Source organism: Gracilinanus agilis, chromosome 4 (genome assembly GCF_016433145.1).
Source record: "Gracilinanus agilis isolate LMUSP501 chromosome 4, AgileGrace, whole genome shotgun sequence".
Taxonomy (NCBI): domain Eukaryota; kingdom Metazoa; phylum Chordata; class Mammalia; order Didelphimorphia; family Didelphidae; genus Gracilinanus; species Gracilinanus agilis.
In genome coordinates this window covers 150,523,463-150,547,551 of record NC_058133.1, presented here as the reverse complement: position 1 = coordinate 150,547,551, position 24,089 = coordinate 150,523,463, and the positions used below count along the sequence as shown (strand labels likewise).

Sequence of the window (24,089 nt, the reverse complement as noted above, 5' to 3'; positions counted from 1 at the left end):
TGGGGAGGTCCACTGATTGCAACAGTGTAAATGGAAAAAAAGCCATGTGACATTTTACTTTCTTCTTTATTTTTGTGTCTCTCCTTCCTTCCTTGGACCTAGCACATAGTTTGGATTACCTCTGCAGCTTCATGGAAGGAAGAGCAATAAATGGGTTCCGTAGTAGTTGCCTAGTCTAGATGAACCTAGACTCTGACTTGAAAAGAGGGGAAAATGTAATGCTTAACAAAAACTGTCAGACTTGTCCCGCTCACGCCCTTCCTTTATTAATGCTTTGTCCAGATTCTTAAAGAAGTCCTGTGTTCCAATGACCAAGGTACTACTAAAAGAAGGGAAACATGCTAAATTTAGATGAATTATTACTGACTGATGACTTTCTAACTCTGAGTAAAACATTGTTCCTAAATAAATAAAGATAAGAATCTCAAAGATTGTACTGTGCACAGGTACATACAGTGCTCAGTAAGTACTTGCTGATGTATGAAAATTGCCAGGCTTGGCAGATATACTTGGACTCAGATACTTGTAAAATTCTCCAGAGGCTAAGCTTGTTTTAGAAAGAAGAAAACTATGATATTAATAATAATATTAGTATTTAAATCATCAGTGAACATTTATTAAGGGTGTTATATTCATAATGACTGACAGGAATGGCAGTTGGAAGACTCAAAATGTTCCCAGGTGCTGTGAGCCAGGGGCAAATGGTGGTTGGCCCCACAGTATAAATACCCCTGACAGCCACTTTGAGGATGTCTCTCTCTGGAGGTCTCTGGACAGGAATCTCTGGACTGGGAAATCTCTGAGTGGGTGGTTGAAGGTTGGCAGGGAGGTCTAAGAAGAAGGGGGTAGGAATAATTCTGAAACTATTGCCTGATAGACTGTGAGAGCTAGTGCATCACCAACATTGGTAGTGAGAAAGCTGAGAAATCATCAGTACAGCTGCATCAATAGCTTCCCTATTCTCTGGCTTGGCTGTGGCCAGGTCCGGCCAGAAATAGAGGGAGTGAGTAAATCTCTAGCTTCCACCAGATCAATAGCCTCCAGTCCTGATTGTCAACTAGTTTATAGATAATAGGTCAATAGGGTTTCTAATCCCCAATCCTTGACCTTGTTATCCTTTCCCTGGTTATAGATAAAGAGAGTTCAACAGTAAGTACCTTCCTGAGTGGTCTATCAGGGCCCTTGGGAAAGGAGTCAAATGCAGTCAGATCCTAAATGTTATCCAAGGCAGATCAATAGCCCAATACAAATCTATCCAAACCCAGGCTGGATCTGGAAAGGTTACTTATCTATCTAACCTCTCAACTTGGTTAACTTAACCTGACTTGGGAGAAGTTAGAGAGAAGAGAACATCTTGCAGCATCAGCCAGAGTGATAGGGGTAGGAGTTCCCCATCAACTGCAGCTGAGGAGAGTATAGATAGATACATCAACATCATTGTACATCTATACATCACCCTTGGACCCCTTTTATTTATAACAGGGGCCACTATGTTCTAGGGACTGTGTTAACTACTGAGAATACAAATAAAGCTAAAAGATAGTCTTTGCTCTCAGGGAGGTCCCAATCTAATGGGAGAGACAACATGCAAAGAACTATATACAAAATCTACAGGATAAAATGTAAATAATAAACAGAGGGAAGATGCTAGAATTAAAGGGATTTGAGAATGGCATCACTTAGATAGGGGGATATTAGCTGAGCCATGAAAGAAACCAAGGAAGCCAGGAGGCAGAGATTAGAGTATTCCAGGAATGGGAGGAAGCCATTGAAAATTTTCAACATTGGGAGATGGAGTATTTCATTTCAGGAATGAAAGAGGCCAGTGTCACTGGATGGCAGAGATGGGGAAAAGGGAAATAGTAAAAGTGTAAGAAGAGGGGCAGCCAGGTGGCACAGTGAATAGAGAGCCAGGGAAACAGGGAGTCTTGGGTTCAAATGTGGCCTCAGATAGTTCCTTACTGTGTTACCCTGGGCAAGTCACATAACCCTAATTGCCTAACCTTTACTGACTGATACTTAGTATCAAGCTTCTAGTATTAGTATCTAAGACAGAAGATAAGAGTTTTAGAAACATGTAAGAAGACTGGAAAGATGGGGAAGCAGATTTATGAAGGACTTTGAATGTCAGAGGATTTTATATTTGATCCAGGAGGTGATAGGAAGTCACTGAGTGAACCGAGTCTCTATGGGAACCAGAGATTCCTAGAGGCAGAGCCAAGGAGTGTGGCTCTCCAAGTATGAGAGAAGCGCCACAACTAGGTCAGTCTGGTTTGAGCATAAAGCACAAGGGGAGATATAATGTATATTTAGCCCGGAAAGATAGGCTGGGGTCAGATTGTAGAAGTCTCTAAACGCCAAAGAAAGGTTTGTAAATTTTTTTTTGGTGGAGACAATGACTTATTTTTTAAACAGAGGAGAGACATGGTCAAAAGACCTGCACTTTAGGAGTGTCAGTTTAATGGCTGGATGGAGTAGGATGAGCTGGAGAGGGAAGAGACAAGACAGGGAGACCAGTTAGGAGCCTATTGCAAGAATACAGGTAGGGGGAGATCAATCAGAACCTGACTAGATGATGATGATAATGATGACAGCTAACATTTATACAGCACTTACAATGTGCTAAGTATCTTGCAGATATTATTTCATTGGATTCTCACAACAACCATTTTGGGGCTATTAGCTCCATTTAAAAGATGAGAAAAGTGAGGCAGAGTTTGAGTGACTTGCCCAGGACCACACATCTAAGGCCAAATTTGAATTCAGGTCTTTCTGATCCTAGTCCTGGTCCTCTATCCATTGCACAACCTAGCTGGAATACATAAGGAGAAAGATATGCCAGATGTTGTGGGGGTAGAATAGACAGAACTTGGTGACTGATTAAATATGGAGGAAAGTGTAGAATGAATGAATGAATGTAAGATTATAATATATAACTATAAAATATAACAAATATGTATTATATAGAAATAAAATAAAAGGGAGCTAGAAAGTTGTGGTGGTACAGATAAAGCAATGTGGTTTGAATGGTCAGGAAATGACATGTTGGTCTAATTCCAGAGAAGATAAGGCAAAAAATCCTCGAGCCCAGGGTTCCAAGAGCCCAGGTTTCAGTGAGAAGGAAATGGGAAAGTTAATTGGAGGACAGATAGCAGGATTTGGAAATGGTTAGGGAGTGGCATGGAAGTCTGGATTAGGTCAAGAAGAGTCAAGAATAACTTGTGCACTTTGTGTGGCTGAAAGGATATGGAGTCAAAAAAAATTGGAAAATGTCTAGGTTTTGCCATATATTGAGGCAGATAGTTATAATGGAAAGATATACAGCTTTAGAATTTTAGAAACCCAAATTCAAGTCCTGACACATAACTGTGGTCATGGGCAAGTCATTTAACTTTTCAGTGCCCCAGGAAGTTCTGCAAGCCAACATGTTACCATGATTTAGTGATCTATATCTGTGAAGGGTGTTTCCACACCTTGGATGACCTGCTTTTATGAATGTACAAGTCAGCCTCCTCCCCATCCCAGTCATGGGTAAAATGAGTGTATCGGGAGATATAGGGATAATCAAATCATAGGCCCTTCCCTCAAAGACTTCAGCAAAGATTTTATTTTTAGCAAAAGCTAGTAGCAAAGATTTTTGAGATTTCTAAAGCAAAATGAACAAAGTCCATTATTTAGAAACATACTGTTTCTTGTTGAAACATTATGTACCTTTTCAAGTACTGACATGACTTCTAGGGAATGGCAGAAATTACTCCTTCTGTTTCCCTCAATGCACAAAGGTTTTTCATCACGTTCTCTAATAGTAGCATCAAACAATTTTCAGCAGAGACAGTGAAATGGCATATATGTATATGTGTATACACACATGCACATATATATGATTGTCAAAAGGAAAATAACAGTTTAAGGTAAGGGGGCTCAGGTGTGATTGAGGAGAGCAGGGAATGAAGGAAAGAATACCAAGTGTGAATGGAATCAGTGAGTGACCTATTAAGGAAAAGAAGGCTCAGCTATGGTTCTTAGTAGCTGGACTTCTCTTTATAGAGCACTAAAACAAGTCCCTCACTTAGAGATATCTTGAATCTTCTTTCACCATCTTAAATACTTCAAGGATTTTAGATGACCCAGAAAATACCAAGCTTGTCCATGGTGAAAGAAGAGGAAAAACCTGACTCATCATGTTAATTTTACAAAGATAGTTGTGGCTCAGTGGTTAAGAGCAAGGGGACCTGAGTTCAAATGTAGCCTCAGACACTTCCTAGCTGTGTGACCATGGGCAAGTCACTTAATCTCTGTATGGTTAGGAGGCAGCAAAGTGACTCAGGGGATAGAGTGCTAGGTATGGAGTCAGGAAAACTAGAGTTCAGATCTGGACTCAGACACTTCTTGGTTGTGTGACCCTGGGCAATCAGCCTCTGATTGCCTGACAAAAGGATACACTGGAGGAGCAAACGGTAAAAAACTCCAGTGTGCCAAGAAAACCCTATGCATAAATAGCTCTGTTCCATGGGGTCGTGAAAAGTCAGACAGGACTGAATAACAAACAACATGTTCATTTTGAAGAAGTTTCATGGTCCAAAGTAGAAAAAAGAACATTGTTTCATCCCTCTTCTCCAGAACCCCAGGTTCATATAGACCAGTTTGAGGGACATTTACTAGCTCTTTCTTCAGTTCAATAAACAAGGAACTGTGAAACCCAAAATTAAGTTTTAAATAATAATTAAAATGGATATAGTCATTGGAAAAGTCACCTAGCCTCCTTATCATTGCTGGTAATTATGGTAGAGCTCTCCTGAGTATCACAGAAGAGTCTGAAATCAAAGAGGGCTTAGCACAGTTCCTGACTTTTGGAAGTCATTTAATAAATGCTTATTGACTGACCGACTGGTAGAGAAGATAAACTCCTTTTCATACATATGGGAGGCCCTTCTATGAGGAAAGTTGCATGGATTTGTTCAATTTCTTTTTGTTTTAATAAACTCTGTGGAAAAGAATATTGGCTGTGGAATCTGAAGACTGGATTTAACTCCTGCCTTTGATACTCTGTGGGTGGGTGGCTGTGGGTGTGACTTTGGGTAAGTCCCTAAATCTCCTTGGGACTCATTTCCCTAAATGTAAAATGAAGGGGCTGGACTAGATGGTGTCTGTGGTCACTTCAAATTCTGGAAGCTTTATCCCAAACATCTCCTAGTTTACAAAAATTCCAGGATCTACCAATGACCACTTCTGGCTATAGCTATGGGAGCCATTATGAAAAATTTCAAGGGTTGTTTTGTTTGTTTGTTTGTTTGTTTTGAGCTATTTGTGGTTTCAGAAGTCGAAGCTATGCTTCTGGGCAATCTTTTTATTTGTTTCTTAGTTGACTTTCACTGTATCTAACCTTCTCTACTTGCCCAAATTCTGGTTCATCACTTAGCTCCCTTTATAGCAGATAACTTCATCTCCTGCTCTACTGAGATGGAAGCCATCCAATGGAAACTCTTAATATCCTGACTCCTTACTTCAAAATTTCTCTGGAGTTCTACGATCTTCTCTTCTTTGCCTATCTCAGACAAAGAGACATAGCTAACTCCTCTACCTGCGTCCTTGGTTCCATCTCTTCCTACCTCCTCCAGAAACTTGTTCCATTATGTTTTTCTCTTATTTCTTAATTTTTAATCCTCTCTACTTGCTTCTCCCTTTTAGCCTATGGACATAGACTGGTTTCTTCACTGTTTAAGCAATACTACTAGCTGAGCATTCACTTTACTTGTTATTGCTACCTTTTTGTGGGCTCGGCTGCCATGAGTCTCATTTCTCCTTTGGTATATGGCTTTCTCTCTAGACACTCTCTCACCCCCTTTGTCTTGGGGTGGGGGTGGGAGGTCATTTCTTTTCAAACTAGACTCCCAGAAAAGAGATAATGATGGCTGAGCTCACCCTACTATTGCTCATACAGCATTACTGACTCATTTTGATGCCAAAAATAACCCCAGTGAATTTATTCTTTTTGCTTTGAGGAGTTGTTAAAATAAATCAATAACTCTCTGTTTGCTATGAATAAAAAGCCTCCAGCCAGAAATTTCTCTCTGGAAGATAAAGCAGTTTTAAAACTCAGCTCTTTCCTTGTTCTTCCTACTCACTGTAACATTCCAGCAAAAACAGTTTAGCAGTTTGGTGCATCTATTGTTTTATCACATTTAGCTGGCTTAAGAAACAAAGTAAACCCTTGGAAAATGAATGTAAATACCTCTTAGGCCAATTCTACTTAAAAAGAATTCTCTATCTTCCCGTCACCTGGAAATAATTTTTTACTCTCCTTTCTTTTACTAAGCTTTATTTCCCCATCATCCTAATTTCCTGAAATCTGGCTTTTGTCTCCATACTTCCAGGACCCTGCTCCCTTTATATGCTCTTTTCTTGGTAATTTCATCAGCCTGAAAAATATCAGAGGGTTTTAGTGGATCATAAGTTCCATATGAGTCAACAGAGTAATGCAGCAACCAAGAAAGCCGTTGCTAACTTAGGCTGCATAGAGAGGCAGTGTCTACAACTCGGGAAGGTGTAGTGCCACTGTCTACTGCCCTAGTCAGACCACATTTGAATTGTATTTAGTTAAGGGCATAGCTTAGCTGGAGAGTGTCCAGAGGAAGGCAACCAGGATTGTGAAGAACTTGGAGAGCCTGGAGAAGACTTGAGGTGAGGGAGGGAGCACATGATAGCTATCCTCCAGTATTTGAAAGGCTGTTCTTATGAAAAAGGTTCGATTTGTCCCCACTGAGCATACTTAGGAGCAATAGAACTTACAGAGGCAATTTAAGCTTGATGCCAGGAGAAGCTTCTTAATTTGAAGAGCTTTGCTAAAAAGGAATGAGCTGGGGGCAGCCGGGTGGCTCAGTGGATTGAGAGCCAGGCCTAGAGATGGGAGGTCCTGGGTTCAAATCTGGCCTCAGACACTTCCCAGCTGTGTGACCTTGGGCAAGTTATTTGACCCCCATTGCCTAGCCCTTACTGCTCTTCTGCTTTGGAGCCAATACACAGTATTGACTCCAAGATGGAAGGTAGGGGCCTTAAAACAAACAAATAAATAAAATAAGATGGAATGAGCTGCCTCTCAGCAGTAGTGAGTTCTTTCTCACTGAGATTTGTAAGCAAAGGCTGGTTGACTAATAGTCATGTATGCTACAGAATCCTTGTTCAGGAATAGATTGCATTTGATAATCACTTCCCAGAGTACTAGTACTGAGTTTAAATCTAGCCTCAGACACTTGCCAGCTGTATAAGCCTGGGCAAGTCACTTACTCCCAATTTGTCTCAGCTCCTCCTTGTACGACAAAGACACACAAGAGAAAGAAGTGGCAAACCACCCTGATACCTTTGTCATGGGGTTATATTGTGTCAGAAATGACCAAATGCCAGAATAACAATTACATTTCTACCTCCAGTCTTTCCTTATTTCAGTTCCTCTAGTATATTGAAGGCAATGCAATCTTTTTAATTTTTAATTTTTTAACCCTTTCCTTCCGTCTTAGAGTCAATACTTGTGTATTGGCTCCAAGGCAGAAGAGTGGTAAGGGCTAGGCAATGGGGGTCAAGTGACTTGTCCAGGGTCACAGCTGGGAAGTGTCTGAGGCCAGATTTGAACCTAGGACCTCCCATCTCTAGGCCTGGCTCTCAATCCACTGAGCTATCCAGCTGCCCCGCAATGCAATCTTTAACAATCTCCAGCACAGACTCTTAGGCAAGACTGGGCTACCCTGTCTATCTGATAGCCTGCCTTATCAAAAAAATGTTTTCCCCCATAAGGCCTCAAGTTTTCCACTTAATTTTTTTTTTACTTCCTTTAATTCCAGCAATAAGATTAATTTTTTTTTAAACTCTCAGAGTCTCCACTTCCTCTTTTCTCACTCTGTTCTGAAACCTTTTCAAACTGGCTTCCTGCCTTATCCCTCAACTAAAAATTGCCTCTCTTTACATTGAAAAATGTAATAGGGACAGCTGGGTAGCTCAGTGGATTGAGAGTCAGGGCTAGAGACAGGAGGTCCTAGGTTCAAATCCAGCCTCAGAAACTTTCCAGCAGTGTGACCCTGGGCAAGTCACTTGATCCCCATTGCCCACCCTTACCACTCTTCCACCTAGGAGCCAATACACAGAAGTTAAGGGTTTAAAAAAAAATGTAATAGCTTCCTCTCAGTCCTAATCTTGACATCTCTGCTGCAGTTGACATTGATGAGCACCCTCTCTTTCTAGATATCTCCTCTCTGGGTTTTTCTGAATGCTGTTCTGTCCTAATTTTCCTACTGTTAGATAATTCCTTCTTAGTCTCTTTCATCTTCCATGAAAGATGTCTTCCATCTTCCATCTCCCAAGGCTCTGTCCTGAGTTCTCTTTTTCTTCTATACAACCTCACTTGGTGATTCCATTAGTTCCCCAGGGTTCGCTTTTGAACACATAATCTTTATACTCGAAACAGATCTATGTAGCCATCGCTAGATCCCTAGTCTCCCACCAGAGCCCCAGTCCCACACCATCAACTATTAGACATTTTGAGTTGGATGTCCCACAGGCATCTCATATTCAGTATGCCAAAACAAGACTTGCTATCTTTCTCCCCACAGCTGCCCTTCTTTCAAACTCCCCCAATACCACTGAGGACACCATCCATCCCTATAGCCTCTTTAAGTTCCCAGCTTCATTGTTTTCCTTGTGACAACTCATTACACACACACACACACACACACACACACACACACACACACACACACACACCCTCATTTAGCCACCATACCAGCCCAATACAGACTCTTATCACCTCTTACTTGGACAATTGAAATGGCTTCATTCTAGTTCTCCTTGCCTCAATCCTTTTCCATTCCAACCCCTCCTACACACAACTACCAAAGTGATTTTCCTAAAATGCAGGTCTGATCATGTCACCCTCCTACTCAGCAAACTCCACTGGCTCCCTATTGCCTCACAGATGAAATATTAAACTCCTCTGTTTGACACCTAAAGTTCTTTAAAATCTGGCTCCTTCCTACCTTTCTAGTCTTCACATTTTACTTCTCCTTTCACACTCTGCAGCCTAGCCATATTGGGCTGCTCAGTGGTCCATCACAGGATGCTCCCATCTGTTGTCTCAGTTCTTTTGTACCAGGTGAAATGTATTCCCTTTTTGCCTTTGCCTCTTGACATTTCTAGTTTCCTTCAAGACTCAATTCTAGTGCCAAGTTCTTCATGAAGCTTTTCCTCGTCTCCTCACCCCCCCCCCCCCCGCTCCCCAAAACACTTTGGATTCATTTTGTATATATTCTGTTGTATGTGTATACATTGTTTCATTCATTAGAATCTAACCTCTTTGAGGGCAAGGACTGTCTTACTTCTGTCTTTTTATCTTCAGTGCTCATCAGAGTACCTGGAACAGAGTAAATAATAAAAGTGGAATGATTTGGAAACTGCACAGATCTCTGGGAGGGTTATGGTTATTCTGTATGTAGAAGTTGTCTCCCCCTGTAAAATGTAGCCTCTTTGGAGGCAGGTACTATTTCATTTCTTGTCTTTATTGGCATCTAACAGAATGCCTAGCACATAGTAGTAAATGCTTGCTGATTGATTAACCTAATTCTTACTAATATTTTCCTGAATTATATTTCTTTCTGGTGTCCAGATGAGATGAATTTGTATGGGGGAAGCAGGAGTTTTTATATAGGGTGAGGGAAGGAGGTGATTTTTGAGTGATCTGGGTAGGGTGCCCACCACAGTGGGACTTAATATTCCAACATTATGAGTACTTGGGTTTACTTATAAGTTAAATATGCTTTTGTGCACTAGTTTGGGAACCCTGACCCCACCCCCTTAGAACACTATATTTCTTTTTTTTTTTTTTTTTTTTTAGAAAAAAATTTTCCATGGGTCCATGATTCATGTTCTTGCTCTCTCTCCCCCCACCCCCCAACCCCCAGTAGCTGATGTGCCTTTCCACTGGTTTCTTCATGAGAACACTATATTTCTATGAGTAAATGCATTCAGGATTCCAAACAACCTACAGACAAACGAACTTTTGGAACACAACTTGTTTGAAGTTTTGACATTGCTTTTATTTGTATCTGGCTTCGTTTGACCCATAGCCAGTCACTTATGAGGACTGTGTTACCTTCTTCAGAATTGTTGAATTTTTTTCCCCTGTGTGTGTGTATATGTGTGTGTGTGTGTGCACACACGCACAACTTTATATTGATGGAAAAAGAAATTTAAATTAAACACTGAAAATAGCTGTCAGAATATTATGAAATATTAAAAAGTAATTCTCTTTGTCTAACTCCCTCTTTCCCTCAGAGGTGGAGCTCCTCTCTTTCAGCTCTTTTTGGAATTCTTGCTGATGTCAGTGAGGGGCAAATGCAGACTATTCAAGAGAGATCTGGGAGGCTGATAAGAGATTGCCTGGCAGGCCCAGGGAGGAGAAATTAGTCCCAAGAGACTCAAATGCAGTTCTGTGAAATAATCTATCCTTAATGAGGTCATTGAGAACCTGCTCAATCTGCCCAGGGAAAAGAATAATATTTTTTAAGATATTCACTCCCAAACTTTGATGGCCTTTTTTTTTTGGAGGCCAAAATGGCACTGAAATAAAACATATTTGATTTCGTTGATACCACGATTGGAAAGTTCAAGAATTTTAAACAGACTCACTAGATGAAAGCAGAATTTCTAAAGCATTTTGGGTAGTTACTGAATGGATGAAATATATAGTAAAAATTATAACTATGAGAAGGGAGAAATCATCTATATCGGGAAACTTTTTAGAAAAATAACAGTTATGCCTTTTATTCTTTTTTTTGTTTTTATTTTTAATCCCTTACCTTCCATCTTGGCTCCAAGGCAGAAGAGTGGTAAAGACTAGGCAATGGGGTTCAAGTGACTTGCCCAGGGTCACACAGCTGGGAAGTATCTTGAGGCCAAATTTGAATATCAGGCTGCCATTTTATCTGGAGATTTCATCTCTTCCCGGAAATGAGGATGTGGCCTTGTGATGGAATCAGCTGGGGTTTGGTTTGAGTTCTGTTGTGAACTTCTAGCCCTTTACTCTGTTAGACCTCTTCATGGAATGGTGGGAACATAGCTCCTTTGCAATGAAATTATGATATCAATTTGGAGGTTGCACATAATTCTCAACATCTTGTTTGGTCTATACATATCCAACTTCTCTAAAGATGTTTTCTTCTATGTCAAGAGTTGCGAATCACAGAAATAGTGCCTAACATCTGTTTTTTAGTGCTGAATATTTGTTGGCTAGAGATAAAAATCTTCATTTTCCCAGAATAAGTAATTGAGGCATCCAGCCTGGACTTTGACAACTGTTGAACTTGTTAGGATAAAACAGTGAGAGCACAAGTCGAAGTACCATCTTGAAAAGGGATTGCAGAAGAGTTCTCTTGGTGGAGGAGAGGTGGGAAAGAGAAAAAAATAAAGATTTGATCATTTTTAAATATTTAATTAAAAATAAGGAACAATTAAAAAGAATTATGCAAAAGAATTGAAAGATTTTTTTTCAAAGATGTGAATCTCTTCCTGAGTTAGCAAATTTTATTTTTGGATTTAATGTGATTTTTTTTCTTGATACTTTTTAAACATTCTCTTTATTTCTAAATATATCCTCTCCATATCCCCTATTCAGCAAGCCTTGAAGTATTTTTTTTTACCTAAATACCCATGACCTTTCATTATCATCATCACAGCTTTACCTTCAATAGGCATTAAGGTTTATGAGATCATAGATTTTATAACAAAGATGTAGAAAGAAAGGTAGAGAGACAGTGGATAGAGAGCCAGGCCTTGATATGGGATGTTCTAGGTTTTAATTTGACCTCAGGCACTTCCTGGCTTTGTGACCCTGGGCAAGTCACTTAACCCCAACTGCTTAGCCCTTACTGCTCTTCTGCCTTGGAATCAATACTTAACATGAATTCGAAGACAGAAGGTGAGGGTTTTTCATAAAAGAAAGGAAGGTAGTATAAAAAAAGCAAACCAGTAAAAAACTAAAAAACATGTCAATCAAGTCTGATAGCATTTGCAACCTTAAATATCCAGTCACCTATCTTTTCATTAAAGGAGGACAGGAGTACATTTTGCCATGAAAAAACACATTTTTAAGTTTTCTATTTTATTTTTACAGGAGGATTTAAAATATTAAATACTCGTTTCCTTTTGCAATGAGCTTTTTACAAATCACATAATAATGGTGTCTTTTATATCCCAAGATGACACACCCCACTGACATACTATTGTTGTAGAGTGTGGAACGTGAAGTCTTTTTTTTTCCCTTGCAGGATTTGCACTGATGACTCAGTGCCTCCCGTGACCAAGAGCATTTGCAAGATGGATGGCTAAGTTAGGGTTTCAATCTAGGATCACAGAACAGAGACAAGCTAACTGGCCTGCTTTGGGACAGAACTTTATGAACCTGCAGTTTTTCTTTAGCATTGTGTTCTGAACTAATTTTATCTAATCATTCTGCTGCCATCCCCCTTTGGTGGCACTTGTTGTTGTAGGGATGGCCTGAGTTCTTGAAGTCTATGGGAACAGAGGAACATGCCTAGACAGGTCTAACCAAGCAGGAAAGTGCAGCCATGCTGACCTGTGTGTCTGTTGTCCCAGGACTCACCCAGCTAAGTCCAGAAAGGCTCATTGCCAGAATGATGCCCATGACTAAGTGATGGGCTGTGTTTGTTTTTGACTGTGAAGACTCATGAAAACTAAGGTGTGGAAGGTTCTAATGTGTTTGAGAGAGAGAGGACCAATATCTAGGAAATCAGAGATACTGAAATATTTAGTAGGCTATCTTGTAGCCCATACCATGTTTTTTAGCATTTAAATATTTCTTGCATTGCTTTTTCATGACCAAAAAAATGACTAAAATGGAAGTTTTAACTGTATTCTACATACACAATCCCATTTCATCTTCCCAAGTGCCTGTGAGATAAGTACCAAAATTCTTATAATTCTATTTTTAAAGATAAGGGAACTAAGACTCAGAAACTTGACTTGCCCATTGTCACACAGATGGTAAGTAGGATTTTTCAACTGTAAGGGACCTTAGAAATCACCTAGTCAACCATTATCATTTTGAAGATTAGGAAAATTAGTCCTTGAGAAGATAAATGATTTGTCTGAGGTCACATACATAGGAAAGAGCAGAAATGAGATTTAGGTCCAGGTCTTCTAACTCCAAATCCAAAACTTTTTTGACTACTCCATTTTGGCTTTGTGGTTTCATAAATGCCAAGCTTTTCTCCTCAGTAAGATCATAAGCCTTGTAAGGATGGATGCTATGCCATATAGATTTCTTTTAGTTGTTATAAAGAAATAAAGGTACTATACTCCTAGGGGATATATGGATACTGGTGAGGGAAGCTGTGTCTTTGTATTCCCCTAGGTTGCTGGTGAATGGGGGAACATCAACCCAATCACCTTTGCTTGATGTATAAATTCCCCATTTCTAAATAACAATGCCCAGGTAGGACTCTGAATGGTCAGGTGGATGGGTAACCCTTCAGGTCCCACCTGGGGTTGGATCAATTATTAATATTGGGGTCTGATTAGCCTTGGATCACGTTGTTCATCTGACTGTGTTTGCTCCCTACCCAAGGGTCGTGATATAATGACCACTCAGGAAGGTACTTATTAAATATTTATCTATGATCATAAACAGGGAAAGGACAATCAGAATGTGGACTGGAGATTGGAAATCCTGTCAAACTAATATCTATAGGCTATAATCCTTCAGGACTGGAGGCTTATTGATTTATAAAGCTGGAGCTATTGTTCCTTACAAACCCCTCTGATTCAGCTTGGCCACTGCCAAACCAGAGAGAGTCTTCTCTGCTGGATGCAGCTGTATTGATGATTTCTTTCTCAGTTTCCTATTATCAGTTTGTGATATGTTAGCCTTCACAGCCTTCAGGAAGTAACCACCCTTAAAAAAAAACCACCCTCTTCTTAGATCTCCTTCCTCCTGATTACCACTCAGGCCCAGAGATCTAAATAGCTATGATGATTCAGATACCTAAAGTCTAGGGAGATTCAGGGAGAACCAATGACCAATGGTCAGAGACCCACAGATCAATGGTCAAGGACCAAGACCCCAAAGATCTATGGTCAAAGGCTTCCTCCAGATGGCTGTTGGGGTATTTATACTCTTAGGCCAACCGACTTTTGCCCCTGGCTCATGGCATCTGGGAACATTCCAATGTCTCCAACGGTCTCCCCTGTCAATCAAGGTGAGACCCACATTCTCACATAACATAGTCTTAAGCTTAGCAAAGTGCTGGGCACGTAATATTCAGCTCAACAAGCACAGAATAAGTGCCCTCTATGTGCTGGGCACCTTGGAATGTAAAGACAAAAATGAAACAGGCTCTGCCCTCAAAGAACTTATATTCTATGTCTGGGAAGTGGGGGGGATGAATAACACCATAGAGTTAATTATTTCAAAATATAGACAAATAAAATACAAAGAATATTGAGCTCAGACCCTTAGGACCTGAAATCTCTTTCACCTGGGGCAAATCATTTAACTTCCCCAAGTCTCAGTTTTCTTATCTGCAAAATGAAGAGGTTGGACTAGATGACCTCTAACATCCTTTCCAGCCCTTGATCTATGATTCGGTTATCCTAATTGCATGGGGATGGCAAGAGTCAAAAAATATTGACTTGAAAAAATTGCGCTAAGTTGTCACAGATGTAGATTCTGTCTCTCTATCTGTGTCTCATCTTTCTCCCATCCCACCCCTTTTCTGTCTCTGTCACCTAGGAACCTGGGGGATATTATCTCAGGCATCAAAAGCATCCAGTTCTTTAGCTTGTAAAGAACACTTTGATTTTCCATATTTCCATGAGTTCATGGTACGTTTAATAGCACAACTTTGCAGTCCCATATATAACATTCTTGGGGTTGGTTGCTTGGTAATTTGACTCCCTTTTTAAAGGCAGCAAAGAAAACACAAAGGTATGAAATGATTTGCTTCATGTCATGTGGTTTGTGGGTGGCAGATGGAATTGAATTTAATTCCTACATCAAAAACCCTTCAATCATATCATCTATCACTGTTAACAGAATTAATCTGTCAACAATATTGTTTCCTCAGAATGATTCAATGATATATGGGCAGCGTACTTTAGCAGATTGGACTTGGGAGTCAGTAACACTTGAATTCAAAGTCTCTAGTCAGATAATTACTAGCTGTGTGACTCTGGGCAAGTCCCTTAACTTTTCTGGGCCCTCATTTTCTCAGCAGTTAAATAAAGTTATACTTGATAGCTCTTTTGCACTTATTCTCTCTCTCTCTCTCTCTCTCTCTCTCTCTCTCTCCCACTCTCATGCACTTTCTCCCTCTCCCTCTCTCTCTCCCTCTCCCTCTCCCCCTCCTTCTCTCTCTGTTTCTGTGTCTCCCTCTCTCCCTCCCTCTATCTCTTTCAGTCTCTCCCTCTCTCTTTCCCCCTCTCCCTCTCCTTCTCTTTCTGTCTCTGTCTCTCCCTTTCTTTCCCCGTCTCCCCTTCCTTCTCTTTTCCCCCTTCTCCCTTTCTCTCTTCCCCTCCCTCCCTCTTCCCCCTCCCCCATTCCAAAATCTTGATCCTATGATCCTAATACCTACTAGAAGTAAAAAAGCTCTGATAGTGATATAAGGTCATGGATATTTAAATGGGTAAAAAAGATAGTTCAGGGCACATTGAATTTCATTTATGCTTCCTAAAATAAAAACTCATATTTCCCAAATGAACCAGGGGAAAACAGCTCAAAGGCATTTTATTCTCATTCCTGGTTCACTCCTGCCATTTGTTTTTTTCATTTAGCAAACATTTGTGGAGCCCCTACTCTGTCTACAACCCCATCCTGAGTGCTCTCCTGAATCGGTACAAGACACAGAGAAGGGATGACTGTAGCCTAGTTTCTCCGTTTGGAATATTATGATAAAAATGCTCACCTTCTGCCATGCCTGGAATTTTCCTTTATCTAGAATTTCCTCCCCCCTCTTTATGCCTTTAGTGCCCATTTGTCCTTTGCTTGAAGAGTTCTTGAAATTCCACTTTCTCAATGAAGCTTTCCCTGACAAACTGACAGTCATATGGCAATGACCCCCTTCCCTCTTACTGCATTCTGACATATGGCCCACATCCCTAGCAAACAAAGCCCTTTTATACTTCCAACCCAGGGTAAAGCTCACATACATCTTGTAGTCAGTGTAAGTCTGGGTCTTAGATATGAATTTCTTCCAAGAGGGTGAAGATCATCATTGAAAGCTTAGTGTGATGGATGTGAGAGGGAGGGAGGGGAAGAGATGGGGTAAGTGGTGGACAAGGGATTGAGGTGTCAGGAAACCAGCCTCCTGCTACTCTCTGGATTAGTTAGTGACTTTGGGTTAGTCACTTTATTTTAGGTCTTAGTGTTCCTCATCTGCAAAAGGAGGGGGTTGGATTAAATGGAATCTGAGGTCCTTTCTAGCTTTGAAATTCTTGCTTGTGGAATATGATTTTTACTGCACCAGGAAAAAAGTGGTACATGTGGTATATCGCCTATAACTAACTCTAATTCAGGGGTCATTTAATTAGTCCTTTACTCATTGCACTTTTCTATGGGATGTGGGGTCCATTAACACCTCTATCAAAAGTCATTTTTGCTGCTTGGTAAAAGTATTTTTTGTTGTTGTTGTTTCCTTTAAGGATGCTTTGGGGGAGAGGGACTATTGGGTACATAGAACTCTAACTCTCTTTAGGTATTTTCCTATCATTATAGCTACAATTTTAGATTAGTCCTGAATAATACCTGATAATGATTAAACATTTTATGAGTATTAGGTGATTATAAAACACTTTTAAGAATGTTGGGTCTGATATTCATTCTTGCAAGATACAAGACTCTGGGCCTCAGGCTCTTCATCTATAAAATGACAGCTGATGATCTCTAAGGTCCCTTTTAGCTCTAAATTTACAATTCTAAGAAGGCACAATAATTGTTTTTTTTAAATGTGTTTTCTGCAATTTCACTGCCTTTGTTGTTTTGTGTTTTTTTTTTTTTTTGCTATCTCAGATAAATAATATTTTAGCATACTATGAGTTAAAATAAAGTATATTGAACTAACCTGGGAACCTAGCCCATTAATTAACATTACATCTTTGGGAAAATGTGTTCCAATTTCCAAGTAATTGAGTTAAAGTGAACTTTTGAAATTCAATTCACCAAGTTTTTAAGTGCCATGTAGGACATAAGGTCAGACACTGCTGAATTGGCACACTGGCTGTTCATCATAGACAACTTTCCTCATCTTGTAAGGACAAGGCCCTTTGCACAGGCTAGTTCCCATGCCTGTGATATTCTCACTTTTGCCCTTACCTCTTAGAATCCCTTCTTGTTGTTCTGTCTTTTCAGTCGTATCTGACTTTATGACCCCGTTTGAGGTTTTCTTGATAAAGATCTTGGAATGGGTTTGCTGTTTCCTTCACCAGCTCATTTTACAGATGAGGAAACTGAGGCAAAGAAGGTTAAGTGATTTGCCCAGAGTCACTCAGAAAGTATGTATCAGTGACCATATTAGAACTCAGGATAATGAGTCTTTCTGCCTCAAGTCCCTGAGCTCTATCCAGTGTGCCACCTACCTGCTTACTTAGAATCCCTCCATTCCTTTAAAGCTCAGCTCACATGCACTCATCACCAACAGGCTTTTCTAAATCTTCACAACTGCAATTATCTTTGTCTTTAAGTAGATTAAGCAAAAATAACCAAAGAGAAAAAAGTACTGTTCTTACAGAGGAAGAGGAGGAAAAAAACCAATATCAGAGATTAATGGAAGAATAGAGAAACCTAACTTTCATAACTTTAAATCTGAGTGGATTAAATAATCCAATAAAATGAAAAAAATGATAATTTGATGAGTAAACAAAACTCCACAATATTTTGTTTACAGGAAATACACATTTTTTTAAAAAAAGGCACATGGAGAATAAGGATGAGAGGCTGGAACAAAACTAATTATGGCTCAAGTGAATTCAAAAAAATCAAGAGTTGAAATCATGCTATCAGATAAAACAAAACCAAAAATTTACAACATAAAAAGTTATGATTCCTGCTCCCCTTTCCTGCCTTCCTTTGTGTATTCTGTCTCCCTCTTTAGATTATAAACTCCTTGAGGGCAGAGACTATCTTATTTCTTTTTCTTTAAACCCATACCCTCCTGTCTTAGTATTAGTACTGAGTATTAGTACCAAGGCAGAAGTGTGGTAAGGGCTAGGTAAATGGAGTTAGTGATTTGCCCAGGGTCACACAGCTAAGGAAGCATCTAAGGCTAGATTTGAACCTAGGACATGTCTCCAAACCCAGCTAGCTCTCTATTCACTGAACCACCTAGCTGCCCACAGAGATTCTGTTTTCATTCATTATATCACCAGCAGTTAGTACAGTGCTAGGCACAAAGTAGGTACTTAAATGTTTATTAGATTTGGATTATGTGAAAGAAAACGATAATGATGAAACAACATACCAAAATTTCTGGGATGCAGCCAAAGTAATCCTCAGGGGATAATTTTATCTCTAAAAACATAACATTAGGAGGAGCTAGGTTGCTTAGTAGATAGAGAGCCAGATTTAGAAGTGGGAGATCCTAGCTTCAAATCTGGCCCTACACACTTCCTAACTCTGTGACCCAGTGCAAGTCACATAACCCCATTTTCCTAGCTTTTTCTGCTCTTCTACCTTGGAACTGATACTTAGAATTGATTCTAAGACATTAGGTATGGGTTTTTTCAAAACATATATTAACAGGGCAGCTGGGTAGCTCAGTGGATTGAGAGCCAGGCCTAGAGACAGGAGGTCCTAGGTTCAAATCCGGCCTCAGACACTTCCCAGCTGTGTGACCCTGGGTAAGTCACTTGACCCCCATTGCCTACCCTTACCAATCTTTCACCTATAAGTCAATACACAGAAGTTAAGGGTTTAAAATTAAAACAAAACAAAACAAAAAAAAAATCATATATTAACAAACTGGAAAAAGAAAGAATCAGTGAACTGACAATGATTTAAAAAAATTAGAAAACCAAAAAATCTCCACAGCTGAATCATAATATAAACTCCCTGAAGGCAGAAATCATTTTATTTTTGGCTTTGTATTCTCAGAAATTAGAACAGTGCTTAGCACATAGAAGGGATTTTACTGGGTGCTTGTTGGTATCTGTATGATGTTGAGCAAGACACTTAGCCTCTCTGGGCATCAGGATTGATTTAGACCACCTTTAAACTCCCTTTTTTGACGTAAATCTATGGTCCTTTGGCCCTAAGTGTTATGCTAGGTGGTGGGAATACAAAGATAAATATGAAATTGCCCCTGGTCTCACAGAATTTAAAGTCTAACCTGTTATTCTGGGCATGATAAGTATACACAGTGGCAAGGGAGATAAGTATAAAAATGTCCAAGTATTATGGAAATTTTAGAATAGAGAAGTTATTTTCCTTTGGGTCTAAGGAGGGAAAGAGTTTCAGGAAAGACCTCATAAAGTAGGTACTTGAGTTGGGCCTTGAAGGAAAGGAGGAATATAAACAGACAGTAGATAGGAGGAGACCAATCTGGTTGTGGGGATCTCTGAGCAAAGCCACAAAGATGGCAGAAGGCAGGATGGGAAGGAATGGGAGTTATCCAGATTGTCTGGAAGACAAAGTATTTGCAGGCAAATTGATAGGTCAGTGGGAAGTTATTTGATAAGTCTTGAAGACTTGGGGCAGCTAGATGGAGCACTGAGCCTGGAGTCAGAAAGACTTGAGTTCAAGTTTTATGAATTTAGACAAGTCACTTATGCCTGTTGGTATCAGTTTTCTCTTCTGTAAAATGAACTGGAAAAGGAAATGGCAAACCTCTCCAGAATCTTTGCTTAGAAAATCCCAAATGGGATCCTGAAGAGTTGGACATGACTTAACAACAGCAACAAAAGCCATACTAAACACATTTCTCTCAGTGTTTCAAGACTCAAAAAAGTAAAGGGAAATTCCTAAAGATGCTTTTGAGAGGCAGTGTGATAGGCCAGTAGAGGTGAAGTCAACAAGACATAGGTTCAAATGCTGTTGGCTTTAGACTCTTTCTAGCTGTGGGAACCAGAGCAATTCTCTCAACCTCTCTCAGCCTCAGTCTCCTTCTCTGTAAAATAGCATCTACCAAACAGGGCTGTTGTGAGGATCAAATGAGATTTTATGTGTGTGTATATCACATTTTGCAAATGTTAAAGCACCATATTAAAGTAGCCTATGATTATTACAGATTTGCCACATGCAAATGCAGTCTTAGCTTAAGAACCATGCAGCGTTTGCATTTCTCCCAAAGAAAACAATCTGCTTTGAGGTCATTGAAGTCAGGAAGATTTTTGTTATTTCAAAATGTGCTGTGAGGGGTGAAGAATGGGCCAACAGACAGTTAAATCACATTGAAATAACAACAGTCTGAAATTCCCACGTTGGTTTGGTGACCACTGTACTCACTTAGGTCAGTGAGAATTTCGAGATCAGGTTGATGGCAGAATTTGCCTTTACACAAAGCATGCAATAAATTTAGAATCCTAAAATTAAAGAGAAGTTGGCGACATGAAGTCTTGTTTTGACGATTTTTCACTGTGTGTAAAAGGTTTAGCCTGAAATACTCAGAGCCACTTCACAAAATTTATGCCATCATCTTTTTGGCCATATGAGGCATATTTCTCAGGGCTTCAGGACCCTCAAAAAAAAAGTATAGAAAATTTCCAAGGATGCCATTAATTTCTGCTGCTGTGGATCTACTATCCTCTCACACAGTGTCATTTTTCTCTATTATTGCAGGTGATTTTTAAAGCAAAATCAAAATACTCTCCAGAATTACTGAAATACCGGTAAGTACCTTTCTGAAGCTTCTCAATGGTATGTGAAATCAGTGATGGTTTTTTTCTTTCTTTTAGCAAACATTTAAAAAGTTATTGATAAGGGGGCAGCTGGATGGCTCAGTGGATTGAGAGCCAGGCCTAGAGATGGGAGGTCCTAGGTTCAAATCTGGCCTCAGACACTTCCCAGCTGTGTGACCCTGGGCAAGTCACTTGACCCCCATTGCCTACCTTTACCACTCTTCTGCCTTGGAGCCAATACACAGTATTGAGTCTAAGATGGAAGGTAAGGGTTTTAAATTAAAAAAAAAAGTTATCGATATCTTTCATTTTTGCATTATTTTAAATTCCAACTATTCCCCTCCTATTCTCTTACCTAGCAAGCTATTGGTATCCCCCCAAAACCAAACCATTTCATCAAAAGTACTACTACTACTACTACTACTACTACTACTACTACTACTACTATTAGCTAACCTTTATATAACACATTAAGGTTTGTTTACAAATACTTTATATATGTTATCTTGTTTGATCCTTGCAACAATTCTATGATATGAAGGTCACATCTTTTTACAGATGAAGAAACTGAGACTGAGAGTTGCTAAGGACCAGCTCAGAATTTGGATTTAGGTCTAAAATGACCCCAAGTGCAGTACTCTTATCTATTTTACCACTTCACACACATCAACAGAGTCTGACAATACATACAATATTCTACCTTGTTGTTACCCAACTTTTATGAAGAAGAGAGGGAGGAGAGCAGTTAGGTGTCTCTCAGTGGGTTGAGAGCCAGGTTGAGTGCCAGGAGGTCCTGGGTTCAAATCTGGATTTGGATACTTCTTAGCTGTGTGCCCCTGGGCAATACACTTAACCCCCATTGCCTACCCTTACCATTCTTCTGCCTTAGAACCAAAACAAAATATTGATTCCAAGATGGAAGGTCAGGGTTTAAAAAAAAAAAGAGGAAGAGAGGGAGACACATGTTCTCATCTCTTTCTCAGAATCATGATTGGCCATTGTTTAATTGCCTTTTTTTTGGTTGTTGTTACCATTTACAACATTATTGTCTCTAGTTTTCCTGGTTCTGATTACTTTACTTCACATCAGTTCAAGTAAGTCTTTTTCTCCTGTTCTCTCATTATCATATCCATTATTAGTTCTTATTAATACATATTGGTTGATTAATCTTGTGGCATAGTAATTTTCATCTATGTAGCACAATGCATAAAAGCACCAGACTTCCAGTCGGGAAGACTTGAGTTCAAACCTGTGTGACACTAGCTGTTTGACCCTGGGCAAATTATATAACCACTATCTATATGCCTCAGTTTCCTCACCTGTAAAATAGAGATAATAATGATTTACACTGGGTTGTTCTGAGGATAAAATTTTTTAATTTTTAAAATTTTTTACTTTAATCAATCAATTAATTAATGTTAAAAGATTAACAATATTTTAAAATATTTTTTCTATTTACATGTAAAAACTACTTTTAACTTTTTTTTAATCTTGATTTCTGAATTCTCTTCCATCTTCTCTCCCCTCTCATTGAGAAGACAAGCAGTTTGATAAAGATTTTACATGTGAAACTATACAATATCTTTAAAGTATTGTGGAAATCTTAAAACACTTTATGAATGCTAGCAATTGTTATTATTATGTATCATAATTTTCCCACACACCAGTTGATGGACATCTGCTTTGTTTCTAGTCCTTTGTTCATACAAAAAGTATTGCTATAAATATTCTGATAGGTGTGGGGCTTTTCTTCCTGTGCTTGACCTTTTTGGGGGGGATGTGCCTAATAGTGAGATCTCTGGGTTAAAAAGAATGGAGAAAGCAGTCACCTATTAACTTGTATGTCTACATTTCTGGTTAACGTTTATCAATCATATACCATTATTAGCTACCAGAAACAATCCCTACCACATCAATGTTTGACCAAAATTATCAGTGTGCCCATCTCCGAGTAAGAAGTCTGCTTATTTACTTGTGACTTACTTAGATTTTTGCATTAAGAATATACTCTTAATGGGTACAAAGAAACAGCAAAACAGAGCCCCAGATCTTTTATAACCAGGTGAGCAGGAGAATCATGAGCTTAGGAAGGCAGTCCTTGACTTTAAGTATTATCCAGAAACTTATCTGGGAGATGATTTTGGAAAGAGCTACAGAATTTGTCCACTGAAGACATGGTGTGTAGGACCAGCGGCTGACTTATCCCTTAGAGCATCAGAGTGCTCATTTTTTAAAAAAATTCTTGGAGGAACTGGTGTTTGTGTTCAGGAAGGGCAGCCCAGCCTATGATGACTCTCTGTTAAGTTGATCTTTCCTTTGTTTCCCAGAATTCCACAGCTTTGCCCTACTTCTTGAAGCTGTACTTCCTTGAGAGCCTGACAACAAATAAAAAAAGTGAGGGAAATAGAATTAAAAAAATAAGATCATGTGTATCGAGAGCTTTGAATTCTTTAAAATAGCTATATGAATATGAGCTATTATGATTAATTATGATTTTACCCTCTGTTTCATTTTAGTTCACTACATAGCAGCCTGTTGGGCATCTATTTTCATTGATTTATCAGATATTTGTTAAATATCTGTGATGCACCTAAGGGCTGTACTAGTCCTTTTGGGAGTAAATGAAAAACAAAGGATCAAGTGAATTGAGGAGACATTTTAATCATTCTTTAATTCTTTAATCACTTAGCAAGCATTATTATGCACCTACTGTGTGCCAAATACTACTATGTGCTTATGTATACAGAGACAAAAATAAAACAATCTCTGCCCTCAAGGAACTTATATTTTATTGAAGGGAGTGATATGTTCAAATTTAAATATGGGCAAAACAAATACAAATAGCTTGAGTGGAGGCTCTGGTGGCTGGGAATAGGAATTACAAAAAAGTCTTACAAAGCAAGTTTATCATTTCATTCATTTCCTTTCCCCGTTTGCCTCAGTTTCTTCTACAGAATGAGCTGGAGAAGAAAATGGCAAACTATTCTACTATCTTTGCAAAGAAAACTCTAAATGGGGGTCACAAAGAGCTGGAAATGAGTTAAAAATAACTGACCTGAAAAGTATAACAAAGGCACAATTTTTAAGCATCCTCTGTCTTCAATTTAATCAGTCAACAAGCGTTTTTAAATGTCTACTATATGTATCAATCATTGTACTAAACCCTGGCAATAACAAGAAAGGCAAAAGCAAACAAACAAAAA

The 24,089-nt window shown here is 39.2% G+C and overlaps 1 protein-coding gene across 1 annotated transcript in view; it reads left to right on the top strand.

The window, feature by feature from the left end:
* The window catches only part of GPR137B (G protein-coupled receptor 137B), a 106,808-nt gene that overhangs the window by 31,642 nt on the left and 51,077 nt on the right, over nucleotides 1-24,089 (top strand). The window contains exon 2 of the mRNA XM_044673692.1: nucleotides 20,828-20,877. Within this exon, the coding sequence (XP_044529627.1) occupies nucleotides 20,828-20,877 (50 nt within the window). The remainder of the gene's footprint in view (nucleotides 1-20,827; nucleotides 20,878-24,089) is intronic.